Genomic DNA, 14,578 nt, shown 5'->3' with positions numbered 1-14,578 from the left:
TTAAAGAACCATTTTCATGTAAAAATAACAATACAATGCATCCGAGTCCATGCTTATTAACTGACTTCCAACTTCTTTACTAGGCTGAGGTATGCTCCGGAACAGTAGCAGAAGTAATCCAGTCTGTCGTGAATGGTGCAGATGGTTGCATCTTTTGCTTTGGCCATGTCAAGCTTGGTGAGCTCCCAAATTCATTACAGTTAATTACTATGTCAACCTGGTAATTACATGCTGTCAGCTCTTGGAACAATAAACCTGGACTACATGAATAGATTAGAATTTCTTTTTAATTAGTTATGCAAACTTCTCCTGCTTTATTTCTACACTGGGACTTTAAGTTCTGTGCATTCTTTCTTGTCTTTCTTTAAAAAAAAACCATTGGATAAAAAGTAAAAAGTAGCTATGTGCATCTATCTAGCTATGTGCAGATTTTTTTCAGGGAGAGGTGTGTCATAATTCAAAGAGAGCAAAGAGCTTGCAGAAATTAATTGGTTACAAAGTTACAAAGAATGGAAAAAATAATTAAGTACCGGTGGATTAATAATGAAATATGTAAAAGCTACTTTTTGCATTTGTTCTCTCCCATTGTCAATTAAGGTGTGTGCCATTGGTTATAATCTGAAGGTTTGTATGAAGAGGGTATTTTGTTTCTATAAACCAGATGTTAGCTACTTATACTTATAGTCCATTTTTACTCCTCAGTTAGAAAATCACCATCAAGATTGCTGGAATTTTCATATATGGAAAATTCAACTTCAGAATTGAATAAATACTGTATTTCCACATGTCTTAAGATGAAATCTTAGCTTTTTTGGATAACTGTAAGAGGTGAACTAGGATAGGGGAGAAGTTGTAAAAAAATACTCTGCCAATGTGGGGAGGAATATCCATCACGAGGCTCCAATACAAACTCAAAGCATTTGAGTGACAGAAATCAAATGTGATTTAAATGCTATGCTACATTAATAGAAGTGTAATTCTGGGATCAAGATAAGTCATTGGTCTTATTTATTTTACATTGGTTAATCACATGAATATTGTGCAGTTCTGGATGTCATATTTTAGGAAAGACTTTTGACAAACTGGTGTCCAGAGGAGAACAACCAATGGGAAGAGGTGAAGAAAAATTAACCAAGAATTATTGGAGGATTTGAATACATTTAGCCCGGAGAAGGGAAGACTGATTTGGGACATTTTACTAGTGGATTGCTGAATTGCACAGGGGCTTGGATTAGAAGATCTCCAGTTGTTCTCCAGTCCTTACATTCTGTGATTCTATGAGATCTACTACTGTAATTATTCTCACTGATTAGGTCCCAAATGAGGACTAGAGAGCCTTGGGTTCACCACAAGACCCCAGAAATCCTTTGCCTTCATCAGCCTAAGATGACAAGTATTACCAGTAACTAAGACATTTTAAAAAACGCAATACCCCTTCCCCCCAAGATTTGTGAGTGAAGAATTAATTTGCTCCTCCTTGAAATATCAGGAATTGTGAGTGATTCTTCAGCGGAATATTTAGGAAGAGGGTGGCTGTATTAGGGACAGTAGCTATTTGACCGCCTGAACAGACTTGTTGAAAAATGAGAGGAGATGAGGCAGCCTTTTTTCTTTCCTCCATTTCTTTTTGTAGTCTGAGGAAAGACAAGGCCCATTCTCTGCATGACTAGGTGGCTCAGTGGCTAAGACATTGAGCTTGTCGATCAGAAAGGTCGGCAGTTTGGTGGTTTGAATCCCCAGTTCAGGTCTCCTGTGTGAGCAGGGGGCTGGACTAGATGACCTCCAAGGTCCCTTCCAACTCTGTTGCTGTTAAAGATTCACTGTGGATGTGGGTGTGGATAGTGGCTTCATTCCTTTCACATTCATGTCCCATTGCTTCTTTCATTCTCCTCCTTTCACCAGAAAGTCAGCTCTTCCAGAAGTTCATCTGTTTATTAATTACTCATAAATCATCCACGTGGTGCATGTGAATCCTCTCAAAACATAAATGGCAAAACAGATTCTTTTTTTTTAATTGAAAAAGTTTTTCAAATACAGATTTTTCCCCATTTCCCCCCTCCACCCTAACCCCCCCTCCCCCTCCCCTCCCCCCATGGCTTCTCCAAAATAAAATCCGAATTAACATCAAATTATATAATACTTTACCATCCTTTTACACTACCCCCCATATGCTAACCATTTCTTTCTAACATTATTATTATATCCCCCCTATACTATACTATACATTTCAAAACAACCTTCAGCTATAAAACTATATAATAAATCCTGATTTAGCATTTATTCAACTCATAGTCTACCCATTTCCTCCACCCCCAAACACATATCTCTTAATTCAAATCTTTTGCATATATTTATATCTAAACATAACATCCCTTTTCCTAAACTAAACAATCAATAACCTATCTCCACCCATTTTCCTACAGGTCTAACATACATAATATTTTTAATATCTTTGTTCTTCTGCCCACACCACACCACTAAAAGATATTTCCATATATAAATAAAATCCTCAAATGACTTTAAATTTGTAATCCATATAATATCTTCTGTAATGTCTTTCAACTGGATTATTAATTTCATCACCCATGTTAGGGTAATATCAGGTTCAGCCTCCAACAGTATATTCAATATCTTCAATTACCATCTGCCCCCATCAATAATAAGTATTTTCATATATAAAAAACCACCCGAGTGACTTTATGTTTATATTCCATGTAGTATCTTCTGTAGCGTCATTTATCTAGATTGTTAATTCCAACCACCACATTGGGGTAACAACCAGATCTTCTGCATGCCCCAATCCCATAGATCTCTTGCCACATAATTCAACATATACGTAATCCATTTTTCAAAGAGTCCAAGATAGAAAGTTCCGATCCACTCAATCAGAGGCCACCTTCCACATCCCAAAAGCACCAGCATTGCAGAGATCTGTTATTCTTCTCAAAATAGTATAAGTCAATAATTTGCCTCAATTATATTTTTATGTATCAGCCTCCTATAAATCCCGCTTATTATATTTAATCGTCTCTTAAGTAACTGGCATTAGACTGTTGTTTAGTTTAAAAATTTTTAGTTTTGTAGGACCTGCTTCTTCTTTTCTTGGCCTTTTGTGGTTTAGATCTCCATCCTAGTTGCCTTTCTAGAACTTGCATATCAGCTGATTGATTTCCATGCTGGTCTGTAACTTGATAAGACATCACATTAAAATCCAAAGCCGCCTCTCTTGTATTTGTAGGTAATCCAGCTATAACCTCTGAAGGAGAATCCAAAAGCGGCTCATCCAAAAGGGCCTCAGTAACTTGTTGTTTTTCCATTGCCTCCATCGCCATCTGCTTAGCCTGAGTTTCAATCTCTTGTTCATTTTGCTTTTCTTTATTCCCTCCTGTATTCCTAACACTGATGGATCCATTTTAAAAACCTTGTAGTAAAATTCTTCCGCTTTTTCAACAGTATTTAGTTGATATCTTTCTCCTTGATATCTCAATATTATACCAACTGGAACATCCCACCTAAATGGGATGTTTTGTTTCAGATTCTTAAGAGAACAGGAGAATTCTTCCTTCTACTGAATAAGAAAACTCTGATAATTACCACACTTTCTGACACTAAAGTCATGTGCTTAGTGGTCCAATTACATTTCCATTTGCTTTCCATTTTAGGCAAATCCTACACAATGTTTGGAGAAGATAACTCCACACAGAGCCTTGGCATCGTACCTTGTGCTATTTCATGGCTCTTCAAGTTAATCAATGAGCGCAAGGAGAAGACTGGGACTCGTTTCTCAATTCGAGTATCTGCTGTGGAGATCAGCGGTAAAGATGAAAACCTTAAGGATTTGTTAGCTGAAGTAGCCACTGGCAGTCTTCAAGATGGACAATCCCCAGGGGTCTACCTAAGAGAGGATCCAATATGTGGAACACAGGTATAAAATCTCAGGACAGGTGGGAAGCCTGGGTTTTTCTTTTTTCCTGACATTTGGGGTTTTTTTTGCCCCCTGAAATGCTTTCATCAGTCAACAATTCCAATCAGTTTTAAAATATATATTTTAATTGTCTTTTTCATTTTTAATCTCCAGTCCCATAGTATACATATTTGGTTTTTTTAGCACCCTTGTGGCTTCTTCCCCTGTTCAGGAAGCAGAGATTATTCTCTTCTTCTTAATTAGTTGTTTTCTTGTTTATATTCCAGCTTCAGAATCAAAGTGAATTGAGGGCCCCAACAGCAGAGAAAGCAGCTTTTTTCCTCGATGCAGCGCTGGCTGCCAGGAGTACTAGCAAACCAGAATGTGATGAAGAAGATCGGAGGAATTCACACATGTTTTTCACACTTCACATATATCAGTATCGTATGGAGAAGAGTGGCAAAGGAGGAAGTATGTAGATTTGGCTTTCTTCTTGCATAGATTTTTGAAAAGAAATGCAATTGATTTTTATCAACACAGAAGCTGATCGTATTAGCCAAGAAAGCTTTAAAATGGATTGCTTTTTGGAATATCTAATTTGAAAACCTGGCATGCGGTAGAGACGTAGACTTAGAGACTTAGAATAACTTTATTGTTACTTTGAATGTACACTTATTGGCATATATTAAAATGAAATTTTGTTGCATATAGCTCCCAAAGGGTCACCACCTCCAATATATGTTACATAAACATGACAAAATAAATAAATAAATACAAAATTATGCATATACCCACATATATTATATGACACAGAGAAACAACATAGTCTAGTTCGGATGTATACAATACATGTACCTGGTGAGAAAGTTGGATGGCATAGGGAACAAAGCTGTTACAGAATCTGGAAGTCCTGCTAGAAATACTTTGAAACCTCCTCCCAAAGGGGAGCAAAGAAACAGATCGTAATGTGGGTGTGTGGGGTCTCTAACAATGCTTTGAGCTCTAAGCACATAGCACTTATAAGCAGTATCCTGAATGATAGGAAACGAGCTTTCTATAATCTTCTTGGCTGTCCTTACCACTCTTTGAATGGACTTTCTCTCTGAGGCACTGTAGCTACCAAACCAAACCAAACAGTGATGCAGTTTGTTAAAACACTCTCAATTGTGCCTCTGTTAAAAGTGGCCAGGACAGAAGGAGAAAAATACTTTATCTTTTGCTCCAAGCGATCAGGTCTTCATGTAGGTTCCCTCTCTCTATCCTGTTTTCAAAAAATTCTTTTGGTAGTTTGGCTGATAAATGATCTAATAAAATAAATAGTGTAAGTTTACTTAAGAAGCTTCATGTCTGAGTAGGCAGTTGAACTCAGGATCTTTTTGGTTCTAATGTTACCATTTTAACCATTATGGTCAGTGGACAACTAGAGAGAAAGCTATGTGAATTGAAATATGCATACCTTTGTGTGTGTTAAAAAGTCCAGCTGCTAAATCCATTGGGATTTAAAATGTAAATAGAAAAGTGTGCTTCTTACACAAGTGGAGAGATATTTCTGCATGAGATGATTGCTAGATGTTGATAGCTGTAGGTAGCTAACTGATACAGGTAGTCCTTGATTTATAACTACAATTGAGCCCAACATTTCTGTTCTTAAGCAAAGGAGTTGTTAAGTGGGCTTTGCCCCATTTTATGACTTTTCTTGCCGCAGTTGTTAAGTGAATTACTGCAGTTGTTAAGTGAAACACATGTTGGTTAAGTGAACCCAGCTTTCACCTTTGACTTTGGTTTTTGGGAAGCTGGCTGGGAAATTTACAAATCATGGTTACATGATCCCAGGACAGCGCAATTGTCATAAATACATGCCAGTTGCCAAGTATTCGAATTTTGATCACATGATCATAGGGATGCTGCAACAATCGTGTGAAAAATGGCCAAAAGTCACTTTTTTCAGAGTCACTGTAACTTGGAATGGTCATTAAACAGATGATTATAAATCAAAGATTACCTGTAATTACTTCTTCCTGACCAGTGGAATTTTTAGGAAATGTTACCGTGTTTTATCAATGTCTGTTGCAAGGTTATTGCTATGTCATCCGAAGTTGACTATTGCTTCTTGCCTGTAAGTGGAAATGTTCAAAGTATTAAGTTCAGTGATGAGATCTGCACAGTTAAAAATAACATTTGAATTCAAGAAATGCTTTCCTAATGTTATGTTAATTTCATTGGTTTCAGGATGGATAAAAATTGATGATTTTTATTGATTTCTTATTAAAATATTGGACACAGTTTTTAAAAATATTTTTTTTAAAAATTGATGATTTTTAAAAGTAATAAAAAATTTTTTTAAATTTAAATTGGATTTTTTTAATTTAAATTGGATTTTTTTAATTTTTATCAAATTTATTTTAATAAAATGCTTTTGGACTAAAAATCCATCTAAAGATAGTTTTCTATTTAAGATACATTAATAGTTTAGTTTATTCAGCATGAAATGGAGCTTAGTTATGTAGCATGAGGCTGTATATTCTGCAATATTGGGGCCGCCGGTGATTCAATAGCAGGTCAGAGGAGGAGCTGCCGTGGGACAGAGTTGAAAGTTGCTCTTTAAAAATTATGATATAAGTTGAGTTGATTTAAATCAAATCTTTTTACTAGTGATTTAAATCCTGATTTAAATCAACTTGATTTAAATCAAATCCACCCTGATTGGTTTGGTTTTAAAACACCTACTCTAAACCATAAAGTATATATCTTCACTTGTTTAAATATACACACGCAGAATATTTTGTTCCCATTTATTTGATCCTAAAATATGGTCAGAACTAAGCAACTATTAGTTCACAAATTAATAAGAGTTTCAAAGGATTCTTAGTGAATTGTTGGACATTGTTATTGGTTTGCTTGATTTTGTCTATCATGCAGTCATTTAATAGGCAATAGCGTTTATCTTTTGTTTCCATCAGAATTTTATTTCCTTCCATTTTATTTTTGATTTCCTACCCAGACTTGAATTAATATATATCTGTGTTCCTACGGCTTTTCAGTGTCAGGTGGACGCAGCCGTTTACATCTCATTGACCTGGGAAGCTGTGAAAAAGTGCTAAGCAAAAGTCGGGATGGAGGAAGTTCCTTCTGCCTCTCTCTGTCTGCATTGGGCAGTGTCATTCTGGCCTTAATTAATGGTGCCAAACATGTGCCATACAAGTAAGTGAATTGCTCTGTGTGTAACAGAGTCATGTCTTTCAGAGTCTTAGCATTTATCTTGTAGATATGTCATATAATGGCAAAAGACGCATTACAATTTTTGCTTCTTTTTTCTCCTATGAGCACCTCAAAATGATTCAGCTGTCTGAGTAAGAGACATGTAACTATTTCCTTCAGTTATTTGGTTAGGGGGAAAAATGATTATTTTGAAAATAATCAGAAGGCTAATGAGCAGAATTCTCCATTCTCCTTAGTGTAATGTTAATAGTTTAAAATAAAGCTCAAGCTGGTTATTGTTTTGTAGAATTAGAATTAGCTTGCCTGTTCCCTTTTTTGAAAAATCACAAAATTTCATTTGAACTTGAGATTTTCTTTTTATTCATAAACCTGTTGTGATCACTTAGAAATAGACTGCTTGGAAAAACAATGGCAAGAAATGGAAATATTTCAAACCACTGTTTATGCATGCTTCATAGGGATAACAAACTGACAATGCTGCTAAGAGAATCGCTTGGGAACATCAACTGCAGAACAACTATGCTAGCCCATATATCGGATTCTCCAGGAAGTTATGCGGAAAGTCTCATGACACTTCAACTTGCCTCTCGTATCCACAGGATGAGGAAGAAGAAATCCAAGGTTGGTGTGAGCAGGCAAATAAATACTTTATAATTTGGAAATAATTTTGTTCATCACAGTGAGGATTATAGCATTCCTTTACTGTTAATTTGTTTTGCTAGCTTTTGACCTAGACATGTATCAGAGATAATATTTGGCAGAAGTATTACCAAAGTCATGATCATAAAAGTTCATTAATCATCATCTTTGTTACTTGCTATGATGCAGCTCAAATTGTTATTTTAAAGTATAATAAATTGGAGAAGCTACTTTGGACTATTTCATTAGATTCAGCCCTAAATTCAATGGTTGAAAGATAGGCACAGAGAGACAAATCAGGTAATTAGGAAATAATGGTGATTTAATTTGAGCAAGTCACTATTCTTTTATTGGAGTTCCCCACTTCCAGCTGGTACGTACTGATGGATGATGTACAATCATACTAAAAGAACCAGTTTTATCAAATACAATAAAATCCTTCACACAAAATATTCAGATTATGGATAATAGCAGGAAGTAAGTAATATCTGCATTGACTTCTGGACAGTGATATGCATTTCAACTAACAGCTAATGATTGCCTGTCCTGACCTAATTACATGATCTTTTTCAGACCTTATTTAGTATTTGGAGTACAGGCCAATTCAAGTTTTAAATTTGACTCTTACGTTTGACTCATGTTTTGATTCATTGCTAAGGATCATTTGGAATCATGACTAAATATTCAATATTCAGTGACTAAACTATTTCCCTTTATTATCTGTCTCTCTGAATTTTTTTCTATGAGAGTGAATGCATTGTTCGGAAATTGGCTTAGGGTATTAAGCCAAGTATATATGATTTCTGAAATCCAATATTAATGGCTTGGTTTGCACAATACAGTTTCTCCTTGCTTATGACCATTCTTGCTTATGAGCTTATCTTGCTCAGTGACCATTCGAAGCTATGGTAGCATTGAAAAAAGAAACTTGTAACCTGCCCTCAAAGTTGTGGCTGTCACAGTGTCCATGTAGTCATGTGATCGTGATTTTATCACTTGGCAGCCAACAGTATTTATAGTTACAGCATCCTATGGTCATATGACCATCATTTGTGACATTCAGATCTGGCTTCTAACAAAGACAATGGGGAAGCCAGCAATACGTTATAAGTCACAAACACATGACATTACAGTTAATCAGCATTGTGCTGATTCACTTAATGGCAGTCAAAATTGATATCATAAATTGAGCACACTCATATGACATTTCACTTTATGACTGCATTGCTTAGCATTCCACTTGTGATTGGTAAATGAGGATTGCCTATAGTCTGAACCTATTTGTAGTCTCTCATTGTTGGAATGAATTGAACATCGGCCAGATGTAGTTAGGCTTCAGATACTCCTGATCATATGACAATACAGTCATATTGTGAAATGTGGACTGAAACCAAGATTCTGTAAGCATTAAAGCAATCATGCTATATGAAAACCTATCACCCAATGCAAAATATTGCATACTTGGCCATTCAATCAATGTTCCTTCATCGTGATTGTGCTATTTAATTGCCACATCATTCTTTTTTTGCCTTTTGAAAATTGGAAGTTATCACTAAAAATGTATCATAAGTGCCTGCTATTGGAATGATTCCAATAGATACCAAAAACTATTCTGTAGGACATGAAAGTAACTCATAATTTGTCCTCTTGTGAATACATTTAATATTAAAAATCCTTCTCTGCTATTTATGTTTTTGCAATCAGCAGTATGCATCCAGCTCATCTGGAGGAGAAAGTTCATGTGAAGAAGGCCACGTACGACGACCTCCTCACCTGAGACCATTTCATCCAAGGACTATAGCTCTCGATCCTGACATTCCTGTGTTGAATCTTTCTAGTGAACATGATTATTCCTCAAGCAGTGAGCAGTCCTGTGACACTGTTATCTATGTAGGTTCCAATGGTACTGCTTTGTCAGACAGAGAGTTGACAGATAATGAAGGCCCGCCGGAATTTGTCCCCATAATCCCTTCTCTGAACAAAAAAAGAAACAAGGACAATTGTGGTCTTCCAAAAAGCTCTGACAAAGATCACTTTAAGTGTAACACCTTTGCAGAATTGCAGGAAAGATTGGAGTGTATTGATGGAAGTGAGGAACCTGTCAAGTTTCCTGTTGGAGAGATCACCACTGTAGCTTCCAATAGCACAGTACCCATGCCTACAGAAAATGGGCAGTCTAAATCCAAACCATCTTCTCCTATTGGAGGCTTTAAAAAACCATTTTCACAAGAAACAGGAACTCCGAAAAAGGGACAAAACATTTATTTCCAGCACAACATCACTTGCCCTGAAAAGAAGGCATCTCCTTTAAAAACAGAACATGCCAAATTGCAATCAAAACCTGAAAGCAAGAGAGTAGATTTCAGTGGGAATAATGAAGTAGTGGCTGATTCCTGCCAATTGTCAACAAGTAATTGTGCGAAGACTCATGAATCAAGTCAAGCTGATGCTGAAATGGTTGTGAAAGAAAAAACTTCATATATGAAGAGACCATTGCCCAGCCCTGCTCCTCCACCACCTCAGCAGCAGGAATGTCTAGTGACAAGCAGACAAGCATATCTAAAGGTGGATCACAACAATTCCATCAGGACTCCACCTGTGGGAATGAGTAAACAAGGGGCTAGTGAAACTGAACATAACACCATAAGTAATGACACAGAACAGCAGGCAGATGGTATTGAAGTACACAGATTTCGATCATCTTTCCGAAGCCCGTGCTTTGACAGGGATATACTGACAACAACAGTGACTTTGCAGAAGCCTGTGGAACTCAATGGTGAAGATGAGCTTGTCTTTACAGTGGTTGAGGAGTTATCTATCAGTGGTATTATGGACAATGGAAGACCCTCTAGCATCATCAGCTTTAATAGTGACTGCTCTCTTCAGGCTCTTGCCTCTGGTTCTAGGCCAGTTAGTATCATCAGCAGTATAAATGATGAGTTTGATGCTTATACCTCTCAGGCAAGTACAACAGGTGTCAACATTGATATTGTTGTACCCTTTTCTGAAGAACCCTTCACTAGTAGCAGCAGACGTTCCTCGATCAGCTCATGGCTAAGTGAAGTCAGTATCTGTACAATTGGAAGTGAAGGAGCCCATCCCAGTGATGGTTTTCTTATGCAACCCTCGTATGGCTGTCACAAGTCTGAGGAACCTTTAACTTTGGGTTCTCCTAATATCTCTGTTCCCTTGAAAACTACCTTGAATGATAGCGGCTTTTGCTTTTCAGAATTGGAGAGTGAGAGCATGAATTCAAGCAAAACAGCCTCAGAAGTCAACAGAAGCCTTCAAAACTATGACTTAACCAAAGTGTGTCAGATTGGAAGTACTCTTTGCATCAGTGATCAGACCACAAAGGTTAAGCTTTCTAATTCTCAAAACACACCAGTGATTGAAACTATACACTCCAGTCTTCCACGAAGAACAAAAGCTACCTCATCTCTGACTCATAATAATACTCTCTGTGATAAAGAACTGCAAAAGCCACATGTGATGTTTGACGATCCCTGGTTGGTTCGCACAGACAATCGTCTGGAAACTAATACCACAGATATGTTACCTTCAAATTCTCAGGCATTTTGTACACAGAAGCAGCCACCAAGATCTACCCAACAATTTGGTAACATAACTAAAGCTTTAAAATCCCAGACATTACTTGCCGGTTCACAAAGGGTAGTTGATGGTTGTGAAATGAGCTGCAAGTCTTCTAGTGGAGTTGCTAAAAAATCTGAAGCTTTCCCTAAAATTCCACAGCTTAAAAGAGGAGCCACCACACTGGGAGTAGTTCCTGTGTCACACAGCAGTGGTGCTTTTACAGAAGCTATGCACAGAGGGAATTCTGAAGCTGCTTTTGCCATTGGGAGCCTGAAAAAGAAGAATGCACAGCAAAAGATGAGTATGTTACCCAGGCCAAATGGCATAATACCTCCAGCACCTCCTGTTCGTAAATCCAGTCTTGAGCAAAAAAACGGAGGAGCCAAAGGTGTAGGATTAGAAGCTAATAGGGCTGCTGCAGTAAAACACGAGGATGACATTGATTCACGACTGAGAACTGGGTTATGTACTGCTGAAAATGCCAGTAGCAAATATGGCCTCAGAGGAGACCATTCCTTGCCAAAAGCAACTTCAAGTTTAAAGGCCAAGGCATCAAAAAGTGAAGGTGCCCATCGTTATGGGAGCCACACATCCCTTGAAAGATGTGATAGCTTGCTATCTGTGGGAGGAAAAACTAATCTGAATAAGGAAAATGGTGGTGGCAGCCTTAGCAATGGCAGGAATGGCCGACTAGTCCCCAGACTGGGAGTTTCTCCTGATACATCTGGCCTGACCTCTCCTCCATCGTGTGCCATGTCTGTATCTTGCAAAAATAATCAGATGAAAAGTGCTACCAGCCAGAAAACTGTGGTTAGTGGGAATAAGAGTCGTAGCCTTTCAGCTAGTGGATCCAAGTCTCTCAGCTCCTCTGTGAAGTCTTTGGCTCAGTCCACTGGGAAGAACTCTAGCATTCCTTTGAGTGGGAAAACAACTCCAAAATCCACGCAAGGCACAAACAATAAACCTGGTCGAGGAACAATTATGGGAACTAAGCAGGCCATTAGGGCAGCCAATAGTCGTGTTAATGAGCTAGCGTCAGGAAGCTCAGGCAAGATGAGCCATTTCCGGGGTTCGACAGACTCTGATAGTGGCAATGACAGTGGAATTAATCTAAGTGATGAGAAGTCACAGATCCAGATGCTGCCATCTCCATACAGTAAGATAACTGCACCAAGAAGACCTCAGCGCTACAGCAGTGGGCATGGGAGTGATAACAGTAGTGTCTTGAGTGGGGAACTACCACCTGCAATGGGTAGGACAGCTCTTTTTTATCATAGTGGTGGCAGCAGTGGCTATGAAAGCATGATCCGTGACAGCGAAGCCACTGGCAGTGCTTCTTCAGCACATGATTCCATGAGCGAAAGTGGGATGTCTTCACCAAGTCGCATGAGAAGTTTGAAATCCCCAAAGAAAAGATCAGCAGGTAAAAATACAATAACTACAAAAACCTGGTATTAGAATTTCTATTGATTTGTGTCTGCAGCAGGTCTGTCAACAATCTTAAACTAACCTATTAGTGAATAAGGTATCTGAGAAAAGGCCATCATGGTAGTCCTTGAAACTGAAGGCATGTTCAGACCTGACAGATTTTTAATTTGTAAGTAGCACCTGAGCTTTAGCCTAAGAGGCAAATGATCAATCTGCATGGCTTAATGAAAGAGGCAGATCCTCAATACTACCTTTTTGATTAATAAATTCTGTCACTTAACTCCCTAAATACATGTTAACTAGTAATGGCTATTTGGAACCAGTTGTTTTATTATGGGGCAGGTGTGACTGCTGCTCCATGGGGATGCTAGCAGATTTTTCTCTGTTTCATACAAATTACACGGGAGAGGTTGAAGTTTTCAAGGGCATCTTATGTTTCCCTGAAGAAGAGGTAAAAAGAATTAAATTTCTCAGCCCTTCCCATGTAATTCTTTATTCTAATATTTTTGGGGAAGTATCCATGAAAAAAATCAGGCAGTTACTTTAAAATAGATACTGTCTGCTGTTATAACAGCTCCCATCTTATCCACAAATATTCTATTATCTCTTGTTAGATTCATCTGAATAGCTGCAAACGAACAGGGTATGAAGCAGGATGGACAGTTGTGTATGTGTGTGTGTGTATGTGTTTATACACACACAGACATAATGCTTACCCAAGCATTCACCCGGTGAACAGTATGAATAAGGGCATGTTGATGTATGGTAATAAAAAGGATTGTGAATGGATGTGTAGAATTCGGCATGGATGGCTTTGTCTAGTCTATATTTAGCTCAGCTAAGCCAATTGCCATCATGAGCTACCAGATTACCACAACCCACAGAAGACAACACAACCCACAGAATACAAAAAGAAGTATTGAAAAGATATCTTTATCTGAAAGTGTTATTGTATAATTCTAGCAGATACTCATACAAATCTTTGATTGGTAGGTCCCCAAATGAAAATTATGAGTACAAAAAGGAATTTGGAAAAAGTGCTCTAAAATGTCTGATTAATGGAACTAATAATCTACAAAGCTAAGGATCAACTGAAATTAGAAATAGATTGGAGATTCACCAGCATAATAATTCCAGAAAAATGTCTTTTCACTGAAGATCTTACTATCATGCTCTTCAACTTTTGAAAAACAGATTTCTCTAGTCTGAGAAAAGAAAGTGGTAGGAGGAAGGAAGAGTGAAACAACTGACAATTCTAGCTACTGGGAATAATATAATTTAGTTTTAGGAAAAATAGGAGACCAGAGTAGCTGGTCATTCCATAGGGTTCATACAGTAGTTCAGCTTCCCTTTTTTAGGCAACACATAGGTAAGAGTGGAGTTCCCAGAGGTTTTGTTTTCTTCAGCATCTAGACACCAGGAGTGTCAAACTTGATTTCATTGAGGGCCACATCAGGGTTGCGTTTGACCTTGGGGGTGGGCATGGCCAGAGTGGGCATAGCCAGCATGATGTCACTTGTGTTGGGGGGGCCACCTATGGTGGCCTGAGCACTCTGCCAGCAAAAATGGGCTCCCAAGGTCTGTTTTCGGCTTTGATGGCCTCCTGCAACCCTCTGCCATCAAAAATGGAACTTGGGGGGGGGGCACATGTGGCCCTCACAAGCTCCGTTTTCAGCTGGGTGGGCCTCCTGAAACCCTCTGCCAGTGAAAACAGAGCTCGGGGGGGCGCACATGTGGCCCTCACGAATCCATTTTCATTGGCTGAGGCACTGTGGGTGGGCCAGTCCTTCGCTA

General features: G+C 38.2%; 1 protein-coding gene across 7 annotated transcripts in view; it reads left to right on the top strand.

Annotated features, from left to right (window-relative positions):
• The window catches only part of KIF26A (kinesin family member 26A), a 161,899-nt gene that overhangs the window by 138,525 nt on the left and 8,796 nt on the right, over positions 1-14,578 (top strand). For 4 of the 7 annotated variants that reach the window (XM_087871866.1, XM_034418562.3, XM_060687303.2 and 1 more), the window contains 6 exons: positions 84-177; positions 3,663-3,925; positions 4,192-4,375; positions 6,946-7,105; positions 7,582-7,744; positions 9,467-12,779. In XM_087871866.1, the coding sequence (XP_087727992.1) occupies positions 84-177; positions 3,663-3,925; positions 4,192-4,375; positions 6,946-7,105; positions 7,582-7,744; positions 9,467-12,779 (4,177 nt within the window). The remainder of the gene's footprint in view (positions 1-83; positions 178-3,662; positions 3,926-4,191; positions 4,376-6,945; positions 7,106-7,581; positions 7,745-9,466; positions 12,780-14,578) is intronic. The other 3 variants (XM_034418563.3, XM_087871868.1, XM_087871852.1) reach the window with 1 other exon arrangement.

This window comes from Pantherophis guttatus, chromosome 1 (assembly GCF_059756535.1).
Source record: "Pantherophis guttatus breed Tessera chromosome 1, ASM5975653v1, whole genome shotgun sequence".
Lineage (NCBI taxonomy): Eukaryota > Metazoa > Chordata > Lepidosauria > Squamata > Colubridae > Pantherophis > Pantherophis guttatus.
The sequence above is the reverse complement of the archived record's forward strand: the minus strand, read 5'-3'. Positions and strand labels throughout refer to the sequence as shown.